General features: G+C 53.4%; 1 protein-coding gene across 2 annotated transcripts in view; it reads left to right on the forward strand.

Annotated features, from left to right (window-relative positions):
• The window catches only part of TRAP1 (TNF receptor associated protein 1), an 81,689-nt gene that overhangs the window by 52,081 nt on the left and 7,381 nt on the right, over positions 1-22,227 (forward strand). For both annotated transcript variants that reach the window (XR_001888040.1, XM_017886333.1), the window contains exons 6-17: positions 996-1,156; positions 2,653-2,762; positions 3,411-3,484; positions 4,308-4,463; positions 6,025-6,145; positions 7,387-7,456; positions 13,716-13,863; positions 15,314-15,499; positions 16,267-16,405; positions 16,864-16,949; positions 17,740-17,885; positions 21,593-21,665. Coding sequence is in view for 1 of the 2 variants with exons in the window: in XM_017886333.1 (XP_017741822.1) it covers positions 996-1,156; positions 2,653-2,762; positions 3,411-3,484; positions 4,308-4,463; positions 6,025-6,145; positions 7,387-7,456; positions 13,716-13,863; positions 15,314-15,499; positions 16,267-16,405; positions 16,864-16,949; positions 17,740-17,885; positions 21,593-21,665 (1,470 nt within the window). In the remaining variant the exon portion in view is untranslated. The remainder of the gene's footprint in view (positions 1-995; positions 1,157-2,652; positions 2,763-3,410; positions 3,485-4,307; positions 4,464-6,024; positions 6,146-7,386; positions 7,457-13,715; positions 13,864-15,313; positions 15,500-16,266; positions 16,406-16,863; positions 16,950-17,739; positions 17,886-21,592; positions 21,666-22,227) is intronic.

Raw genomic sequence — 22,227 nt, forward strand, 5'->3', positions numbered from 1 at the left:
TACTAAAATACAAAATTTAGCTGGGCATGGTGGTGGGCACCTGTAATCCCAGCTACTCGGGAGGCTGAGGCAGCAAAATCACTTGAACCTGGCAGGCAGAGGTTGCATTGAGCCGAGATCGCACCACTGCACTCCAGCCTGAGTGACAGAGCAAGACTCCATCTCAAAACAAAACGAAAACAAACACCCCCCCCCCAAAAAAAAAAACTACCATAACTGACTTTATCCGCCATGTTACGTTTTTTGTTGTATTTCTCTCAAGGTTGGTCTGTTTTCCTCTGTGGCAGCCACCAGCTACATGTGGCAGTTTAAATGTAAATGCATTAAAATTAAATAAAAGGGGGCATCGAGCTCCTCAGCTGTACAGGCCACATTCCAGGTGCTCGGCAGGCTGTCCAAGTGCACCTGGCAGATGCAGAACGTTCCCATCATCGGAGAAAGTTCCATCAGACAGCATGGGCCAGGGCAGTGGGCTTGTACATTTTACTTGATTTTTGGCCTTAGGATCTTTGGCAATGTTATAGTAGAAAAATTAAGTGCTGTGTGGTGCTTACAGACACATGTGCGTGATTTCCACTGTTTTCCCACAAAGTATAGTCTCTAGGAGACTTGAATCTGGAAGCCAGTTTGGAGGCTCTCCTCACTCCTGGCCTTCCTGTGGAAGGAGCTTATTCAAGGGAATGAGCTTATACAGGCTGCTCTTTCTCCACTCCAGGTGTGACCTGCAGGCCTCCACCTGTCTGGGACAGGCAGGACTACGGGCTTTGGGAATCAAATGGAATATACACTTGTCCCACTGCTGCCAGCTGGTTGTCCTAGGGCCAGTGTGTCACCTCTCTGTGACGTAGCTCTTCATGTGTAGAATGGGGTGGAAAAGTACTCGGTGTGGTTGTTTTAGGGATGAAGAGGTCTTAGCGGTGCTGGCAGAACAGCCGCGGTGTCGTGTCTGCTCTGTGGAGGGGAGTCTGCCTCCCTAACTGGCCTCTGCCCCGCAGGCTTTCCTGGACACGCTGCAGAACCAGGCTGAGGCCAGCAGCAAGATCATCGGCCAGTTTGGAGTGGGTTTCTACTCAGCTTTCATGGTGGCCGACAGAGTGGAGGTCTATTCCCGCTCGGCAGCCCCGGGGAGCCCGGGTTACCGGTGGCTTTCAGATGGGTGAGTGACGAATGTCGCCTGACAGGCAGCTCAAAGCTGAGCTGGAGCCCTTAGCATGGAGTTTGGAAAGGGTTGGACTCAGAAAACGCACACAGGCATTTTCTGGGCATTTTTTTTTTTTTTTTTTTTTTTTTGCGATGGAGTCTCGCTCTGTTTCCCAGGCTGGAGTGCAGTGGCGCAGTCTCTGCTCACTGCAAGCTCCGCCTCCCGGGTTCCTGCCTCAGCCTCCTGAGTAGCTGGGATTACAAGCATGTACCACCACGCCCAGCTAATTTTGTATTATTAGTAGAGACGGGGTTTCTCCATGTTGGTTAGGCTGGTCTTGAACCCCCGACCTCAGGTGATCCGCCTGCCTCGGCCTCCCAAAGTGATGGGATTACAGGCGTGATCCACCGTACCTGGCCACAAAATGCACACAGGCATTTTCTGGGCTTTTTATGTAAAATCTGACTCTCCCACTTTGGGGAGTCAGTGACTTCTGTGGCTCCAAGTGACCCATGGCACCTGTCTGGTCCCATGTGCTTGGTCACCACCACTTTGCTTGGGAAGGCAGGCCTGGCCCACACTGAGCTCCTTCCTCAGTGGCTGGACTGCAGGACTGGCCTCTCACCCGGTGGCCCCTCTGCAGCCTCCTGTGTCCGACCTTCTGCACGAGCTCATTCTGCTTCCTGCCGGCCCTGGCAGTTCCTGGCTTTGCCTCGCCAGCCCACCTCTGCCTCTGTAGGGTGAGGAGCCTGCTGGGGGCTTTTTTTCTTTTTTTCTTTTGGGACAGTTTTACTCTTGTTGCGGAGGCTGGTGTGCAATGGCACAACCTTGGCTCACTGCAATCTCCGCCTCCCAGGTTCAAGCAATTCTCCTGCCTCAGCCACCACCCCCAGCTCCGGGGGCTTTTTAGCGGGTGAGCCGCTTCCATCCAGCCGAGGTGTCCTCCCTCCATGATGCCATTTCTGTTCCACAGTGTGTGCCGTGTGCTCAGCTTGACTCCCCACTCTCCCAAAACTAACTTTCCTGTTTAATTCCATGAGAGCAGGGCTCAGAGTAAACTTGGGTCAAGGCATCAACACGACCCTGCCGGGGGGTTCCCGCTCCTGTGCTTCTGAGATGGTTTTCTGTTCTTCTTAGGGGGTGCCTGGCCCCCGGCCTTTGTTTCTGCCCCTGGGCAGCCGGCAGCTGATGTGGAGCTGGGCCAGGCTCCCGCAGTGCCCCAGGGCTGCTTTCGGGGTAAGCCCAGGGGCTTCTTCCAAGCCCAGGGTAGGTGGAGGACCCCGGCCCACCACGCAAGGGAACCAGAACTCTGCCGCCCGCCACAGGGTCATCATTCCTGATGGGCATTTGATGGCCTGAGTGGTGCCCTGGGGTCAGAAATGGGGCATTTGAGGTGTGTTGTGTGTTGGTTTGGGCTCTGCCTGTGAAACCCTAGGGAACTGCTGGAGTCCTATGCAGGGTGTGTCCCAGTGTCTCATCCACCTGGCTTTTCCTTTCCTTGCCTGCCTTAGCTCTGGAGTGTTTGAAATCGCCGAAGCTTCAGGAGTTAGAACCGGGACAAAAATCATCATCCACCTGAAATCCGACTGCAGGGAGTTTGCCAGCGAGGCCCGGGTGCGAGGTGAGCGGGAGCCTTGGCCCAGGCTCACTCCGGGATCCATGTGTGGCCTGGAGGCCACCAGGTCAGCAGGCATTTTCCTGGGTTCTGCCTGCATGAAGGGTGTACAGGAAGAGCCACGAAGGACCGAGCTGCTGTAGAACTGGGAGGGGCTGCCTGCCAGGGCTGCGTAGCACTGAGTTCCTGCTGATTCTGTGTGCTGGGACTGGGAGGAAGCCAGCTTGGCTGAGGCAGGCCTCATTCTCCTTCCCCTGCATAGTCCTGGCCTTTAGCGCCCCTGGGGGTTTGGCGCAGTCCTGTCCCAGGATGTGGGTGCGGCTTTCCCTGAATGTGTCCTGCTGGATGCTCAGGGAGGTCCTGAGTGACCCCCAGGAGTCAGCCCAGAAAGCCATGTTCCAGCCACGAGCTGGCATTGCAGTCTCGCAGCCGCCGGGGCCTCCACAGATCTGGTTCTCACTTGGGCTCTGCTGCTGCCCCCATGAGACGGGCGGGAGGACAGGTGTCTCCATGTGCCCCATTTCTGTACCTGTGAAGTGGGCACAGCATGGAGGACCCTTCCCAGCAGGCTGGCGCTCACCCTGGAGCTGCTGCAAAGCTTGCGTTTCCACCAGCATTGTAGATGCAGTGTGGTTTTTCTTCTGTCCCTTCCAGATGTGGTAGCGAAGTACAGCAACTTCGTCAGCTTCCCCTTGTACCTGAACGGAAGGCGGAAGAACACCTTGCAGGTGGGCCCCGAGCTCCTCCACGGGCTGCTCAGCCATGGAGACGAAGCTGTACATTTCAGGGCAGTGGGGAAGAGATGAGCCCGGGGCTTGCGGCCCAGAGTCACAGGGCGAGCTGCTCTGTGGAGATGAGTCCTGGGTGTGGGGATGAATGAGGCAGGGCCCAGCTCCACCACAGCCCACCCCTGTGTACCGGGCAGCCGGGGTCAGGAGTCAGCGTTCACTGAGGCGTGCCGCCCATCCCAGCTGGGTCACCACGTTAGTGTGCAGCCATGGTGTTCAGTGCAGCCACAGGGCTATGCAGTCACCCCACATCAATTCCAGAACATCCCATCACCCCAAAAAGCAGCCCTTTCCCCACCACCCCTCCCCAAGCCCCTGCAGCCACGGTCTCCTTTCTTTCCGTTGGGCTGCCTGTTCCAGACATTTCTTCTGGATGGAGTCATACGGCATGCTGCCCTCAGTGACTGACTCCCCTCCTCGCGGTTCACCTGTGGTGCAGCGTGGGTCATCCTCACTCTCACGGCCTTCACCGTATTCGTCAGCTCGCCCCTGCTGGGCAGCGTTGTCCTCTCCCACAGGCCCCCTTAGGGCCCGACCGGTCCATCTGACATGTCCTGAGGTGCCCCAGAGCCTTGTGTGTCTCACCTGCACTTCCCAGCACAGCCCACTGGTGGGGCTGGAGAGGGGTCTACACCTGAGACCACCGCCCATCTGTCCCAGGAACCTGTCTAGGGACAGGTGCCGCACTGGCTCAGGCCTGCACGGTGGTGGGGAAGACGTGCGTGGTAAACACGATGCCCTCCCCGCCGATTTCTGCTTCCAGGCCATCTGGATGATGGACCCCAAGGACATCAGCGAGTGGCAACATGAGGAGTTCTACCGCTACATTGCGCAGGCTTACGACAAGCCCCGCTACACCCTGCACTATAAGACAGACGCGCCGCTCAACATCCGCAGCCTCTTCTACGTGCCGGACACGGTGAGCTGCTGCGGCAGGCCCGCGGCCCTCGGGGGAACTCTGTTTTGTCCCCCTGTGACATCAGCTCTGCAGATGTCACATGATTAATGTGGCCGCGTGAGGGCATAAAAAACAGGTAGTGCTGGGTGCGGTGGCTCACGCCTGTCATCCCAGCACTTTGGGAGGCTGAGGAGGGTGGATCACCCGAGCCCAGGAGTTGCAGATCAGCCTGGCCAACCTAGTGAGACCTCATCGCTGATAAAAAAGAAAGAACAGATGTCTCTGGGTGGGTGAGCACAGATGTTTCCTCTCTCACGGGTCACACATGGCGAGGGAAGGATTGGTGGGCATCTCAGTGCAGGCTGGGGTGGGGGCTTGTGGACTGGGGCCTGCCTGGGGGAGGGCCCTCAGCCTGCATCACCTGCTGTGGATCAGTGGATGCTGTCCTGCCAGGCGCTCCGGGAAGGGCCTGTGGTCTGCCGCTCTGTGGGCCTCTCTGTGTGCTTCCTCAACACCCTCCAACTCCCCTGCTTTCCTTTACCACACTGAAGTGCCCACAAATCCTGCCGTAAGGGGACCTATTGGGGGCTGAGAGCCAGCCCGTCCCGCCCCTAGGCTTTCCTGTCCTTGTCTGCCTGGAACTCTCATAATGTCCCGCACAGTTGGCATCCGTCTTGTAAAGAGCCGCCCGGGTGTGGCCGCCAGGGGCTTGTTAGAGTCTCAGGCCCCACCCAGGGCTCCTGCATGGGAGGCCACATTTTAGTAAGCTCTCCCCGCATTTTAACAAGGTCCCCCTGCATTTTAACCAGATCCCTCGGATGTTAACCAGACTCCCTGGATTTTAACCAGGTCCCCCACATTTTAACCAGGTCCCCTCACATTTGAACTAGATACCCCCGCATTTTAACCAGATCCCCTGTGATGAGGTGTGGGTCCCAGTTCTGGAAGTGCCAGTGTGGAGCAGGTGCTGGCAGACAGGTTCCGTGAGGGCCAGACAGGAACTGAGCCAGACAGGAGCTGACCCCGGCTTTTCGGACCCGATCTCTGTCGTAGCCACTAACCCTGCCGGGTGAGGAAGCAGCACCGCCCATGCTGCCCCCCGAGCACACAGGGCTGGGTTCCGTGAGCTGCGTAGACACTGAAATTTGAATTTCATCTTCATGTCTCATGAGATCCTCCTTTCCGAAATCTGTCCTCAACTGTTTGAAAGTGTGAAAATGACTCTTAGGCTACACAGACGTAGGCCGTGAGCTGCATTTGGCTGGAGGGCTTTTTGCTGACCCCTGACCTGTAGTAAGGTTTGGCTGTGTTCAGGGGTATGTGCAAGGTTCACTTTCTTGTGTCCTCCTTAGGGGGTGGACGGGGGAGGGCAGCAGCTGCCAGAGAAGGCCTTCGGCCCCTGCAGAGCCACGGTGTGGGGCACTGTGGGGCCCCTGCACTGGGCTTCAACTCAGAGCAGATGCCGAGGGAGGGTGAGGGGGACAGTGGGCGCTGGATTCATCGCATCTGCCCCCTGCCTCCCAGCCAGGACCTGCCTGGGGAGGGTCAGTGCCACATGATGGCGTGTTCTCCTCACCCCCAGAAACCGTCCATGTTTGACGTGAGCCGGGAGCTGGGCTCCAGCGTTGCACTGTACAGCCGCAAAGTCCTCATCCAGACCAAGGCCACGGACATTCTGCCCAAGTGGCTGCGCTTCATCCGAGGTACGCTGCCCAGAGTCCGTGAGTGGTGCCCCTGTGGCCCGGTGTCGCCCGCTACATCTGTGAGGGACCTGGCTGATTCCGTTCTCAGCAGCCATCCGCAGCGAGAGCACCGCGGTGGGCCTGCATCGCCGTGGGCCTGCACTGCCTGTGGGCCTGCGAGTCAGCCACGTTTACACACCCCGGGAGCTGCCCTGCCTCCCTGTGTGAATGGCTGATCTTGGGGGAGCACTGGGGTGTTCCCATTGAGGTCTTTCCACGTGTAGGGATACTGTGTGAGTTTCAGGTTTATATGTGACTTGTGTTACATTTGAGTGAGATTATAGTTTAAGAAAGACTTCAGTATTTAAGCCTTGGTACACAGAGGTGAAAACCATCCCTGATGAATTTTTTTTTTTTTTGAGATGAGTCTTGCTCTGTCACCCAGGCTAGAGTGCAGTGGCACAATCGTGGCTCACTGCAACCGCTGCCTTCCGTGTTCAAGTGATTCTCCTGCCTTAGCCTCCTGAGTAGCTGGGATTACAGGCATGCGCCACCGCGCCCGGCTCATTTTTGTATTTTTAGTAGAGATGGGGTTTCACCATAATTGCCGGGCTGGTCTCAAACTCCTGACCTCATGATCTGCCTGCCTCAGCCTCCCAAAGTGCTGGGATTACAGGCATCAGACACCGCGCCCAGCCAGAGTTATGATCTTTTTTTTTTTTTGAGTCGGAGTCTTGCTCTGTCGCCCAGGCTGGAGTGCAGTGGCCGGATCTCAGCTCACTGCAAGCTCCGTCTCCCGGGTTTATGCCATTCTCCTGCCTCAGCCTCCCGAGTAGCTGGGACTACAGGCGCCCGCCACCTCGCCTGGCTAGTTTTTTGTATTTTTTAGTAGAGACGGGGTTTCACCTTGTTAGCCAGGATGGTCTCGATCTCCTGACCTCGTGATCTGCCCGTCTTGGCCTCCCAAAGTGCTGGGATTACAGGCTTAAGCCACCGTGCCTGGCCATGATTTTTAACATAAAGCCCAGGCTGTGGTTGTCCGAGTGTATCCCGAGGCTGGCCAGCCCACCCACAGCCCAGGTCACTGTTCTGGGAGGTGGCAGGACGTAGAGGAAGCTCCGCCAGTGCCGCCTCTCTGCTTCCCTCTTAGCACACATGCTGGGTTGAAGGCCAGGCGTGGAGACAAAGGACAGGTTAATGGGGAATGTTGGGTGGTGTGGAGGGCCGCAGCCCCTGGAGAAGCTGACTGCCGTGTCTCCCAGGTGTGGTGGACAGTGAGGACATTCCCCTGAACCTCAGCCGGGAGCTGCTGCAGGAGAGCATGCTCATCAGGTGAGCCTCGGGCCGGGGGGAGAGGACCGTGCTGGGGACAAGGCCCCTACCCGCTCCTTTGCCCCCAGAGGGCCCTAGCCGTGGCCCATGGAGCGGAGAGCAGAGGTGGATGGGGAAGCCTGGCCTGCACATGGGGGCCCTCAGGAGCCTTCCAGGTGCTGGCCTGGCTTCTGAGGCCTGTGGTCCAGAAGAACGTGGGGACAGCTGGTCATGGCTGAGGCTGGAGTCTGGATAGGGGGAGGGGGCTGCAGAGCCAGACCTGCCCACCTGTGCCCCAGGGTTGTGACTGCAACCCTGCAGCAGGCCAGCCCTGGGTGGAGGGGACTCCAGTGCACTAGCTCCGGGTTCTCCATCAGTAGCTATGACTTCCCCATCCTGGCCCCAGGCTCACCAAATAGTCTTTGTTCAAAACCTCGCTTACTGGCTTTTTTTCTTGTAATGCAAGTAACATTTCCTTACTAGAGCACATTGAAGCCACCTGTGCTCTCACCTCAAGATGACCACTGTTGACGGTTTAGGGTTGGGTAGATTGGCAGCCACGTAGGGCAGGTTTCAGAGGGAGCCTGTGGGGGGAGGATTCAGCTGGAATTAGGAGCCCTGGAGGTCTCTCAAGAGCCCACCATGTGCAGCATGCCATGGAACGGGCCTTGTCGGAGCCCCCCACGCGCCTGCAGTGTGTTCCTCCACCGGTTTCTCTCCAGTGTTGCAATGGAAGCGGCTTCTCGGGTAAAGAGTGAGGCTGGGTAGTTGGTGTGTGTTTGGGCTGCACTGTGGGGATGGCGAGAGGCCCATACCGAGAGGCAGTGATCCTCAGAGATTCTGTCCTGTGCCATGGGCAGGAGCAGGTCTGGGGAGATGGTGGACAGTGTGGCTTCCTGCCCGGCGGGTCCATGCCCAGCCCTGCACAGGTCACATGGCCTGCCGGTGATGTCCTCCTACCTCACTTCAGAGGCAGAAAGAGCCACAGAGATTTTTTTCTGTTTTCAACCAAGCAAGCCGCAGTAATGGTTTTATTGGTTGACTGATAGGGTCTTGCCATGTTGCCCAGGCTGGAATGCAGTGATGTGATCACAGCTTATTGTAGCCTCAACCTCTTGGGCTCAAGCAATCCTCCCACCTCAGCCTCCCAAGTAGGTGGGACTACAGGTGTGAGCTACAATGCCTGGCTAATTTTTTTGTATTTTTTGTAGAGTTGTGATGTTACTGTGTTGCCCAGGCTGGTCTTGAATTCCTGGGCTCAAGCAATCCTTTAGCCTCAGCCTCCCAAAGTGCTGGGATTCTAGGCATGAGCCACTGTGCCTGGCCACTTAGATTTTTTGTTTTTGTTTTTCACACAACTGAATGCATATCGCTTATACTGTTTCCTTTTTTCTACTTAGTTTATTTGCAGCACTTTCCATGTCGTTTTTTGGAAGCACTTTTAGTTGCTACATCACGGGCTATCATAGGGACATACTGTAGTTTACCGATCCCGTCCCTTGGGGCTGCAGAGCTGGGCTGTCTCAGCGTTTCTGCTGTTATGACACTGCAGTACACATGTTTATCTTTGTTCTGAAATCTTTTTTTTTTTTTTTGATTTTTTGAGACAAAGTTTTGCTCTGTCACCCAGGCTGGAGTGCGGTGGCATGATCTCGGCTCACTGCAAGCTCTGCCTCCCGGGTTCACGCCATTCTCCTGCCTCAGCCTCCCAAGTAGCTGGGACTACAGGCGCCCGCCACCACGCCCAGCTAATTTTTTGTATTTTTAGTAGAGATAGGGTTTCACCGTGTTAGCCAGGGTGGTCTCAATCTCCTGACCTTGTGATCTGCCTGCCTTGGCCTCCCAAAGTGCTGGGATTACAAGTGTGAGCCACCGCGCCCGGCCTGTTCTGAAATATTTACCTGCAGCTATATTCCTTAGGATAGAATACTAGGGGTGGGGTTACTTGGTCAGAGGATTTGACTATATAAAAGGTATTTTCCTTGCTTACTACAGATACGTTATATAATCAATGAAGAGGGAACTTCAGTCCTTGTTTCCCCACACAGCCATGCTGGCTCCTGACAGCAGGACCCCACCTTGCTGCTGCCATGACCGCAGGGCAGCAGATGTGCTGACCTTGGCAGGATACGTCCCCGCCCCACAGCAGTAACTGTTTTGTGATTGTTAGAGTCGTGCTCTTTGGCGTATTGACCCTGCGCGCTTGGAGTGCGCCTGTGGGTTACTGGTGGTCTGCCCAATGTTTCAGTTCACTTCAGTGAAGAGAGGGCTTGGGGCTGACTCCCGGAAGATTATTGCTGGTGCTGGAGTTGTCCCCACCCTTTGCCCATCCCCATCACCCTGCCCAGGAGTGGCCACAGGAGGGGAGGTTCCAGGCACAATGTCCCTGGGCTAGATAAAGCAAAGGACACCCACTGAACTGGGGACACGTCTGGCCTCATCTGGGAAGCTCCCGGATGAAGTGGAGGCAGGGGCCAGGCCCTGTGGAGAGGGAGCTCCTGGTGTCCCTGCAGGCTGAGGCGACTGCATTCCTCTCCCCTTTCTGAATGTGCTTCCTGAGTGTTTCTTCTTCACTGAGAACTGTGCTGAGCCTGCATAAACACCTGTTTCATCCTGTGAGGGGAGCCGTGAGTCCTCACTCATAGTTGTGGAAACTGAGTCACAGAGGGGTGGTCTTCCTCAGTAAGGGAGCTGCATTCCTGGCTGTGGCAGGCGTGCTGGCCCCCTGGTGGTGCCCGAAGCTGCAGAGCAGGGGTACTCATCCCAGCTTGTGGTTGTCAAAGGTTGCGTTGTCAGTCTGAGAACTCATCTCGATCAGAAAAGAGTCAGCCAAAATTAGAACTTTTAAGAGAATCACAGACTTAAAAGTTGGAAGCATGGTACCAAGAACATGTTTCTCCTCGAACCCTGTGAGAGGAAGTTGCCTTCCCGATTCCTTTGGGGTGCATTTCCAACAAACAAGGATGTCCTCCTCTTTGTAATTAACAGATGTGACGGGTGGTATTTTGAAGCTATGTAAATGTCACATTCTTCATGAAACTCTCAATATGTTCATTTATTTACTTAAAATATTTATGTGTTGGCCGGCAAGGTGGCTCACGCCTGTAATCCCAGCACTTTGGGAGGCCGAGACGGGTGGATCACCTGAGGTCAGGAGTTCAAGACCAGTCTGGTCAACATGGTTAAACCCCGTCTCTACTTAAAAAATAGAAAAATTTGGCTGGGCACAGTGGCTCACGCCTGTAATCCCAGCACTTTGGGAGGCCAAGGCGGGTGGATCACAAGGTCAGGAGTTACCAGCCTGCTAAGATGGTGAAACCCCATCTCTCCTAAAAAAACAAAAAAATTAGCCAGGCATGGTGGCAGGCACCTCTAATCCCAGCCACTCGGGAGGCTGAGGCAGAGAATTGCTTGAACCGGGAATGGTTAGTTGCAGTGAGCAACGAGATCACGCCACTGTCTCAGCTGGGCGAGCAGAGTGATAATAGACTACGTACTGGTGACCGTACTTTCTGCGCCAAGTTTTTTCATGCTCAAAAAAAAAAAAAAAAAAAAAAAAAAAAAAAAAAAAAAAAAAAAGAATTAGCTGGGTGTGGTGGCGGGCACCTTGTAATCCAGCCCTCGGGAGCCTGAGGCAGGAGAATTGCTTGAATCCGGGAGGTAGAGGTTGCAGTGAGCCGAGATCACGCCACTGCACTCCATCCTGGGGACAAGAGCGAGACTCCATCTGATTAAAAAAAAAAAAATTGTGTTTATACTGTTTGTAATTTATTTATATGGGCTGATTTCATGTTTTATTCAAGAGTTTATAATCTGTTGCTATCATTACTAAAATTTTTTTTTTTATTTTTATGTATTTATTTTTGAGATAGAGTCTTATGCTGCTGCTCAGACTGGAGTGCAGTGCGGTGGTGAGATATCAGCTCACCACAACCTCTGCCTCCCAGATTCAAGTGATTCTCCTGCCTCAGCCTTTCAAGTAGCTGGGACTACAGTCACCCACCACCATGTGGCACTAATTTTTTGTACTTTTAATAGAGACGGGGTCTCACCACGTTGACCAGGCTGGTCTCAAACTCCTGATTTCTGGTGATCCACCTGCCTCAGCCATCCAAAGTGCTGTGATTACAGGTGGGAGCCATCATGCCCGGCTTATTACTTTTTATAGAGACAGATTTTCACCATGCTGACCAGGCTGATCTCGAACTCCTGATCTCAAGTGATCCAGCTGCCCTGGCCTCCCAAAGTGCTGGGATTACAGGTTTGAGCCACCGCATCTGGCCTATTATTTTTGATGTTCAGATGGTCCCTGATGTGGCCAGTGTGAGCCTCTTCATGGTCTCCCATCCTTTTGGACAGGCCCTGGGCAGATCCTGCTTTGAGGACTTCCTCTGGTATCAGATGTTCCAGGCTCACCTTGTATTGCATGAAGCCTTTTAGCCCTAAGACTACTACTTCTCTAAGGATCCCTGTCTCCTTTAATGGAGAATGGTATTTAGAAGCCAAGATCTGGGCACTGTGGGTGTTCATCACTATTAAGGTGTCAGTGCTCCCAGGCCCTCTTAGTAGATAGAGCTTAGGAAGCGGAGAGACAGAGAGTGGTTGTGTGTGTGTGTGTGTGTGTGTGTGTGTGTGTGTGTACGTGCCTATACCTATACCTTGATTTATTTTTCTCTCATGTTCACACTGATACCTCCAATATGAATCCAGTGCCACCGGGATGCTCTGGTCTTTCCTTCTCCTGTGTTTGAAAGTCCCTTTGGACAGTGAGAAATCTCTCTCTCATTCTTTTTGTTTGTTTTGTTTTTGAGACTGATTCTTGCTCTGTCACCCAGGCTGGAGTGCAGTGGTGTGATCTCAGCTCACTGCAACCTCCACCTCCCAGGTTCAAGCGATTCTCCTGTCTCAGCCTACCTGAGTAGCTGGGATTATAGGCGCCTGCCACCATGCCTAGCTCATTTTTGTATTTTCAGTAGAGACAGGGTGGTACCATGTTGGCCAGGCTGGTCTTGGAACTCCTGACCTCAGGTGATCCACCCACCTTGGCCTCCCGAAGTGCTGGGATTACAGGCATGAGCCACCTCGCCCGGTTGATTATTCTTAACACAGTTACCCGTTTGACCAATCCCCCTCCATGTAACCAATCTACCATTGCCACTGCCCTCTTCTGCGGGTGTCCCTGTCACCCACTTGGGCTCTGACTCTCCACAGTGGGCTGGTCATGCCCCCAGACTGGACACCCTTCTCTGGGGTTCTTGGGCTCTGACACCCATACCAGGCTCTTCTCAACCATGGCCCTGCATAGATACCTTCCCTGGGCCCTGCACCACATCCTGGGCTACTGTCCTGTCCCATTCTGCCCTGTGGCTGAAGCACTGAGTCAACTGGGGATGGAGTGCGGGAGGAAAGGCTGTAAATGAACTTGATAGAGTGTTGTTCCCTTGCTCTGGATTGTTGAAATACATTGTAATTTACCTGCTTAAAGGAAAGGTGAAATATTAAGAAGGAAATAAAAATATCCCTAATCCCAGTGATAAAGTTGTTCCTAATTTTAGGCCATTATGTAATGCTGCAGTAAATATCCTGATCCCTCAAATCCCAATTTTGAAAAGTGAGAGTGCACATATATTCAGTATAAACCCCAAATTACAGTGCACATATATAGTATATACAATGCTGCTCCTAACTATGGAAAATTGTTAAGTAGAATGTACAGTCTTTGCCTGTATCCATAGATATACTGTAATTTACCCATATTGGGATTTTTCTGGTTTTTCTTTCAACAGTTAACTTTCTCATGTCATTGAGGATTATTAAAAGATGCTTTTTGTTTAATGGCCATTTAGCATTACATAATTTTAGCCTATATTCTTGAACATAATTCATAATTGTTCATAATTGTTATATTTTATGTGCCGCAGTGAAAATCCTGGTACGTAAATCTTGGTGTGCTCACGTGTTTCCTAAGGTGCAGTTCCTACAATTGGAACAACTGGCTGAAAGGTTGGAAGCATTTTCTGGGTGTGGGTATCTGTCTCTGGGGGCAGCGGTTCTCCTCCCGCCTCCAGGGGGTGTGTGCGCTCCACCCTGCTGCCTCCTGTCTGGCCACTGCCCAGGGTTTCTGTCCTTCTGCTCAGTCTTTTTCAGTTGGGCCAATAACGGTACCTTGTTGTTTTCACTTTTTTGATTTTTAGTGGGGCTGAACATTTTTTCGTACCCTCTGGCCATTTGTATTTCATAGAGGCTGCTTTTGTGTATTAAATGCATTTCTTTTCTGTAGGAAACTCCGGGACGTTTTACAGCAGAGGCTGATCAAATTCTTCATTGACCAGAGTAAAAAAGATGCTGAAAAATATGCAAAGTTTTTTGAAGATTACGGCCTGTTCATGCGGGAGGGCATTGTGACCACCACCGAGCAGGAGGTCAAGGTAGGAGCTGTGTTCCAGGCCTTTGGGCCGCCTTGTCCCGGGGGCTGCTGAGGACGCTGGTGGAGGCATCCCCTGATGTGACGGTGGTGCAGCTGGGCATCCTGGCTCCTGCTGCTGCTGCCAGGGTCAGGAAATGGAAAGTCGGGCCTCTGGCACCTTCCAGCCACGTCCTGACCTCCCGCCAGTGCTGTGCTCTGCTCTGAAGGGCTCAGCCCCACCGCTGTCTGAAGTTGCAGCCCAGGGAGTGGCAGGATGGGGGTGTGCAGAGACCATCTCCCCGCAGAGGATGTTGGGGGCTGGGGAGCCACAGGCGGGACAAGCCAAGGACTGTGATCCCATAGGTGGGGAAGGGGGTGGTCTCAGTGTCTGCTGAGGGGCTATCATCATGTACTGGATATCAGTCTCCAAACACTATGCTACTGGGGCCAGTCATTCAGTTACTCAAACAGTGGATGGCTGAAAAATGAAACATTTGTTCCATAAACATTTTTTGTCCATTTTTTTATTGAGATACAATTTACATAGCATCAAATTCACAGAATTCAGCTTTTAACACGTACACTTCAGTGGCATTTAGTGCATTCACAGTGTGGTGCAGCTGCCTCCACTGTAATCCCAGAACATTTCATCCTAGGAGCCCATCCCGTGCTGAGGTCCCTTCTCTCCAGCAGCGGGAGGAGGGTGACCACGTGTGTGGGGCCCCAAGGAGGCTGTGTTCTGGTTGTCTGCAGACTCTGGCAGCTTCTGACACAGGCCTCTTCATTCTCATTTATCTTCATTTGAGTTAATAGCACATAGGTAGGAGCCAGAGACATTTCTAGGTCTTTGTAGGTGTGCACGTGTGACATGTCTTAGTGCAGACCCACCATGTGTGCAGGGGTGGCCTGGGCCCTGCTGGGTGGGTGCCCAGCTCCTTGCTTTTCCCTCTTTCCGTCTGTTTACCCTGGTGTGTCCTTCCAGCTGCAGCTCCCATGAGCTCCAGAGGTCACAGTTGTGTTCAGCTGATGGGGAAGAGGGCAAACCCCTCCTCTAAGGGCCCTTCTCCAAATCCCACTGGCCAGCTGTGAGGAGGGCTGAGAACCGTGGACTTCACCCATGTCTGTGTGCTCATCAGAGACTGCCTCTGTCGCTGAGGGCAGAGGGAAGATGCTAGGTCCAGGCCAGGCTCTGCTGTTGCGGGGCGGGGGGTCCCCTCCCAGGGCATGGTGCGCGTAGCTCCCTGGAGAGCCCCTGCAAGAGGTGCTTCCCAAGCCCCCAGAGCTCCCGAAAGGGGCCTGATGGGCAGAGCAAAGCCTGGTCTCAGACAACCCGAGTCCACTACTGTCCTTCGCGTCAGGGCCAGCCTGGAGTGCCAGGAGGCCATGGGCATCAGAGGGTTTGTGCCCAGCTGACTGGGGGACATTGAGCCCATGGGCCTGGAGCAAATGGTGACCTGCCTCATCCCTTCCAGGAGGACATAGCAAAGCTGCTGCGCTACGAGTCCTCAGTGCTGCCCACTGGGCAGTTCACCAGCCTCTCAGAATACGCCAGTCGAATGCAGGCCGGCACCCGCAACATCTACTACCTGTGCGCCCCCAGCCGGCACCTGGCAGAGCACTCGCCCTACTATGAGGCCATGAAGAAGAAAGACACAGAGGTGGGTGAGTGGTGGGTGGGGCAGGCTCCCGGGGCTGCAGCCTGGGGAGGGCTTGAAGACACAGAGGTGGGTGAGTGGTGGGCGGGCAGGCTCCCGGGGCTGCAGCCTGGGGAGGGCTTGACCTTCTCAGCTCTGTGCTGGGGGAACCTGCCCAAGATGCAGGGTAGGGGCTGCACGGTGAGTCCGGGTCACGGACACAGAGGCTGGACCGACTGTGATGGTTGTGTTTGTCACTTGGAGGTCACATGTGCATTTTTTGTTTTGTTTTTTGTTTTTGAGACAGAGTCTTTGCTCTGTCGCCCAGGCTGGAATGCAGTGGCGTGATCTTGGCTCACTGCAGCTTCCACCTCCCAGGTTCAAGCCATTCTCCTGCCTCAGCCTCCCAAGTAGCGGGGATTACAGGCGCCTGCCACCTTGCCCAGCAAATTTTGGTATTTTTAGTAGAGACAGGGTTTCACCATGTTGGTCTCGTACTCCTGATCTTGTGATCTGCCCACTTTGGCCTCCCAAAGTGCTGGGATTATAGGCATGAGCCACTGCACTCAGCCACATGTGGATTTCTTTATGCGTGGAGTGCTTTTGCCTTGAAGGCAGATGAGAGCCTTCCTCAGACCCAGGTGTGGCAGTAACTGTCACACAGGCCTGGGATCCCCACCTGCCCCAGTGTGGCCCGCTTGGCTCCCCCAGCCCTCCTGCTGCCCACATCCTTTCTTCTGTGGTGGGTGGAGGCCCCCGGGCCTGACAGAGCTGCTCTTGACCACCTGCAGGTTCTCTTCTGCTATGAGCAGTTTGATGAGCTCACCCTGCTGCACCTTCGTGAGTTTGACAAGAAGCAGCTGATCTCCGTGGAGACGGACATCGTCGTGGATCACTACAAGGAGGAGAAGTTTGAGGACGGGTCCCCAGGTCGGATCCCTTGTTCTCTAGGGATGGGGCCGGTGCCTACTCCCTGCACGCCTCTGCTGTCCTGCAGTGAGGGCTTCCCTTGGGTTTTCCTCAGTTGACCTGGGCTCAGCCACCCCCGAGAAGAGCCTTGTGGGAGCACCCTGGTGACTGGGGGGAGGTGCCTTCTGGTGTAGATACCAGGGATCTGTCCAGTGCTCCTGCCATGGTGGCTTCTGGAGCTGGCCCAGCTTCTTGAGAGGTTGTGTATTGTCTTTTTAAAGCCCTAACCAAGTTGTATGGGCCTCAGGCAACCTGAAGCATCCTTTGAGGTTTTACTTGTAGATGAAAAGCATCTTGCTGGCTTCTGTCTCCATCCTGGCGGGAGAGGAGGTGGGAGCTAGCAGGATGCTGCATGGCCCCCATGGAAGCCGGGGATTGGGGGTGCAGGCCTGAGCTCACTCTCGCCTGCTCTTACACAGCTGCCGAGCGCCTGTCAGAGAAGGAGACGGAGGAGCTCATGGCCTGGATGAGAAACGTGCTGGGGTCGCGTGTCACCAACGTGAAGGTGAGGCTTTCCCGGGGATGGATGACCCCTTGGCCACTGGGGCCCTCAGTGTGCGTAACAGGCCGGCCAGCTGGTGGCTCCTAGAACCTGGCCCGGTGGGTATCCTTCCAGCAGCAGCAGAAGCCCATGGTGTCAGCGGGAGACCCTGTGGGTCGCTGGTGGGCACACGTGTTGCCCGGGAGTGCGCTGAGGCAGGAGGACAGTGTCTTCCTCCCGGCCCTGCTCCCGAGCAGGTGCGAACTGAAAATGGAAAACCAGCAGCCCCAGCGGACTGTCCTGGTCCCGACCCTTCAGGAGTTGTGGCGGCTGAGGACATGGAGTCCGAAGAAGGGACATGCTACCCCAGCCCTCAGGAGCTCACATTTTCCCTTGGGTTCTTAGTCAGCGGGTCTTGGGTGGGCTTCAGAGAGCTAAGACCCGCCCCTGCCCCCACCAAATCAGTCTAGCTCTGAGCGAGAAATGAGTGTCCCACGCATGGTCACTTGGAGGAGGGGCGTCATGCTGGGTGGGCTGGCGCGGACCAGAGGATGGATTTGGGCAGCTCCTGGAGGCAGCAGCAGGGGACCAGGGTGGTGGAGCCCCTAGGGCATAGTATCTGTGGGGCATCAGCTCAGGGCCCACAGGTTAGTGGGTCATGGGGCGGTAGCAGCACTGGTACAGGAGAGTCCTTGAGACCCCGCCTGCTACCTCGTGGTCTGGGTGACCTTCACCCCTGGTTAAGATGCTGCCAGTCCCCAGCCCTCTCACACTGGGAACGTTTATCACCCTCAACCCCTGGCTTTGCTCACAGGTGACCCTGCGACTGGACACCCACCCTGCCATGGTCACCGTGCTGGAGATGGGGGCTGCCCGCCACTTCCTGCGCATGCAGCAGCTGGCCAAGACCCAGGAGGAGCGCGCACAGCTCCTGCAGCCCACGCTGGAGATCAACCCCAGGTGAGGCCACACTCCTGGCCCTTCCAGCCTGCGGGATCCCCCAGAATCCTGTGTGTGGTGTTCTTCTGTTGTGGAATGTGACACAGAAGAAAAGTGCGTGAGGCCTGTGGACACGTGAGTAACTCTGAGGAGCTGTATTCAGTTTAGGCTGCACCCATGTGAAATGGAGCCTGGCCGGCCAGCCGCATCCCACCTTATGGCTTTGCCACCTGTGCATGTCCTGAACATGCTCAGTTTTGCCTGTTTTGAGGTTTGTACGTGGATCTTGGTGTTTGCTGAAGTCTCACTTTGCTCACTTGCCATGAGGGTTGCCCACGCAGAGGGGCTGCCACAAGTTTATTTTCGTAGCCGAATAATGTCTGCTGCAGAAACCCACCTCGGTACAGCAGACTCCTCCGTTCTGCTCTGCTGCGCCTCGGGTGGTTCTTGGTCAGAAGTTTTGGAGAACCAGGCTGCTTTGAATATTCTTGTCCGCGTGTCTGGGGCTTGTGTGGGTTTCTCTGGGGACCCGGTGGTGGGAGCTGCTTCCAGGGTGGACCGAGAACCCCCAGCCCTGACAGTGGCTAAGCGTGTAAGATGTCCCTGCTTTCTTCCCGCTATTCTTTATACGCCCTTTATCTGTTGTAGATGTCTTTTCCCCTGCCTTTAGGTATCTTTTGATGAGTAGGTATTCTTAATAGAACATTTACGTTTTCATTAGATGCTTTTTTGGGATCTTAAGAAATCTTGACAGAGTCATGAATTCATTGTTCCTATGTTTCTTTCTTTCGAGATGAGGTCTGTGCTGCCCAGGCTGGAGTGCAGTGATCTGTACAGCCTCAAACTCCTGGGCTCAAATGATTCTCTTGCCTTAGCCTCTTGAGTTAGCTGAGACAGTGTGAACCATCATTCCTGATTTTTTAAAAAAATTTTTGTGGAGATGGGCTCTCATTATGTTGCTCAGACTGGTCTCAAACTGGCCACATGTGATCCACCGTGCTGGGATTCTAGGTGTGAGCCACTGCGTCTGGCCTGTTGGGGTTTGATTGAGATTGTTTTGATTTCCTAAATTGAGTTTTCAGGAGAACTGGCACTGTTACAGTATCACTTCTTTGCACCCATGAATATGATCTTTTTATTTAGGTCTTCAACATCCTTTGGTACCTTACATTCTCTGTAGAGTTCTGGTACCATATTTAAAGAATTATTCTTTGATGTGTCTTATTGGGTATTTTAAAATTTCATTTTCTAACTTGTTGTATATGAAGTTTCTTTTCTGGGGGAAATTTTATATACAGCAATTTTTTAAAAAATGAAGTTACATAAACAAGCTACCAAAAATGTTAGAAAACAACAGAAAGGAAATCGAAATCCATAGCCTTACCACTCCCCACAATGTAGCCTAAGTAGTATTTTAATTTTTGAGACAGGGTCTCACTCTGTCCCCCAGGTTGGAGTGCAGTGGGGCGATCTCAGTTCACTGCAACCTCTACCTCCTGGGCTCACACGGTCCACCTGCCTTGGCCTCCCGAAGTGCTGGGATTACAAGTGTGGGCCACCACCCCCAGCCAGGGTTTGTTTTGTTCTTTAGTACATGTCTAGTTTTTTTGTTTTTGTCATTTTAGAACCTTAACTTTAAAAATGATACTGGCAGTGAGGGAGAATCATTGTCCTGGCCATGGCACTGCTGGGGGAAAAGCTGACTTGGCTTATGGCTGTCAGTGCCGAGTAAGCACCTTCCCACAGCAGCACCAGTCTGCAGAATGCCTGCGCCTCTGCTGGAGCAGCTCAGTGAGGCAGACGCCATGTCACTTTAACTAGTTTTGGTGCCAAACTAGTTTTTTAAGATAGCTGCAGAAGTGCTCGTTTCTGTCTATTGCCAAAGGACTTCACTTTTGGAGACAGGGTCTCGCTCTGTCACCTAGGGTGGAGTGCACCAGTGGCACCATCAGAGCTCACTGCAGCCTCGGTCTCCCAAAGTGCTGGGATTACAGGCGAGAGCCACTGTGGCCAGCCAGGTTCACTTTTATTTGTTTTAAAATTTGGTGTTCTGTCCACACAGTTCAGAATTCAAAACTGTTTACGGGGGAAAATTTCCTCTTACCTGTGTCCCCAGTGCAGCCAGCATTAGGGCTTTTGTATTTCTGCAGAGATGATGTGCACTTGTGGGCAGCTGCACCCTTGGGTTTTCTGGGGGTAACCTGCTGTGCAGTGGGTCCTTGCCTTGCTTTTCTCCTGTAGGGTAACTAGGTGATCTCCGCATTAGCATATTAAGAATGTCCTTTTGGGCCGGGTGCGGTGGCTCAAGCCTGTAATCCCAGCACTTTGGGAGGCCGAGGCGGGCGGATCACGAGGTCAGAAGATCGAGACCATCCTGGCTAACATGGTGAAACCCCGTCTCTACTAAAAAAAAAAAAATACAAAAAACTAGCCAGGCGAGGTGACGGGCGCCTGTAGTCCCAGCTACTCGGGAGGCTGAGGCAGGAGAATGGTGTAAACTCGGGAGGTGGAGCTTGCAGTGAGCTGAGATCCGGCCACTGCACTCCAGCCTGGGCGACAGAGCGAGACTCCATCTCCAAAAAAAAAAAGGTCCTTTTTTCCAGCTACATAGACTAGAAATGTGAGGATGTGCATTTAAAGTGTTTCCTGGTTTAGGCTGGGTGCGGTGTCTCACGCCTGTAATCCCAACATTTTGGGAGGCTTAGCCGGGTGGATCCCTTGAGGTCAGGAGTTCGAGACAGTTCGAGACCCTGGTCAACATGGCGAAACCCCGTCTCTACTAAAATACAAAACTAGCTGGGGTGGTGGTGGGTGCCTGTAATCCCAGTTAATTAGGAGGCTGAGGCAGGAGAATCTCTTGAACCCGGGAGGCTGCAGTGAGCCAAGATCATGCCATTTCACTCTAGACTGGGTGAAGAAGTGAGAGTCCATCTAAAAAAAGTTATTTAAAGGGATGCAGTTAGGAAGTGGAATGGCTGAGTCTCAGCACATCCACATGTGGGTTTCCTAACTCCAGTTGTCCTCTGGAGAGGCTGTACAAATGTACAGTTCCCCGGAGCCCTCGGTTTTATCAGACTTCTCCTAAGTGAAAAATTATAATTTTCATGTTAAATACTACATGATGCTTTTTTCTAAAGTCAAATGTATCAATCATTCTTTACTTTTTGGCTTTTGGGTTTGTAGTTTTGTGTGGAAAGGCTTTCTTTCCCCTTCTGAGATTATGAAGCATTTCTTCCCTAGAATTGTGCTTTTCATCTTTGATCCCTCTGGAATTTACTCTGGTCTAAATGGTTTTCTGCATGGCTCCCAGTTATCCCAGTGCTGCTGGACGGAGTGATCTGTCTCCTCCCTCTTCTGTGAAATACTGTCCTCATCAGACCAGTGTCCACCTTCCCCCTTTCCAGAGCTAAACTGTTCTATTTACTAGAGCCCTATAATATGTTTCAACATATGGGACTTCCTCCCTTCTCTTTTATTATTTATCTAGGAACCAAGGCATGTCTTCACATACTAAGCTCCTTTTGTCCCTTTAGTGTATTTTGATCTTGGAACTTGGCTACCTTACAGCATTTTCTAATACACTCCTGCTTCGCTTGGGTTTTCTGGGTATATAATCATATCATCTATATACCTTTAAAAAACTAAATATTCGGATAATCCCAAAACATGAAGGGAGGGTTGCAGCACGTGGTCCTGAGCTGCTTTTTCTGGTGGGTTCTGTGTTGCAGGCATGTGCTCATCAAGAAGCTGAATCAGCTGCGGGCAAGCGAGCCTGGCCTGGCCCAGCTGCTGGTGGATCAGGTGAGTGCAGCAGCTTAGGATGACTGCACAGATTTGGGCTACCAGCCCTGAGAGCCTACCTTCGGGCTGGAACAGCAGTTTCCTCCAAAATCCTGCCTTTTTTTTTTTTTTTGAGATGGAGTCTCGCTCTATTTCCAGGCTGGAGTGCAGTGGTGCGATCGTGGCTCACTACAATCTCCGCCTCCCGGGTTCAAGCAATTCCCCTGCCTCAGCCTCCCAAGCAGCTGGGAGTATAGGCACATGCCACCACGCCTGGCTAATTGTTGTGTATTTTAGTAGAGACGGGGTTTCACCACGTTGGCCAGGATGGTCTCAATCTCCTGACCTCGTGAGCCACCGTGCCCAGCCAAATTCTGCTTTAAAAAGGGAAAAATGGCCAGGTGTGGTGGCTCACGCCTGTAATCCCAGCACTTTGGGAAGCGGGTGGATCACCTGAGGTTGCAGTGAGCCAAGATCGTGCCTCTGCACTCCAGCCTGGGCAACAGTGAGACTTTCTCAAAAAAAAAAAAAAAAAAAGAAAAGATGCCCCATGGCCCTCATAATGGGTTTCCACTCTTGCCTT

This window comes from Rhinopithecus bieti, unplaced genomic scaffold (assembly GCF_001698545.2).
Source record: "Rhinopithecus bieti isolate Rb0 unplaced genomic scaffold, ASM169854v2 scaffold_13704, whole genome shotgun sequence".
NCBI lineage: Eukaryota > Metazoa > Chordata > Mammalia > Primates > Cercopithecidae > Rhinopithecus > Rhinopithecus bieti.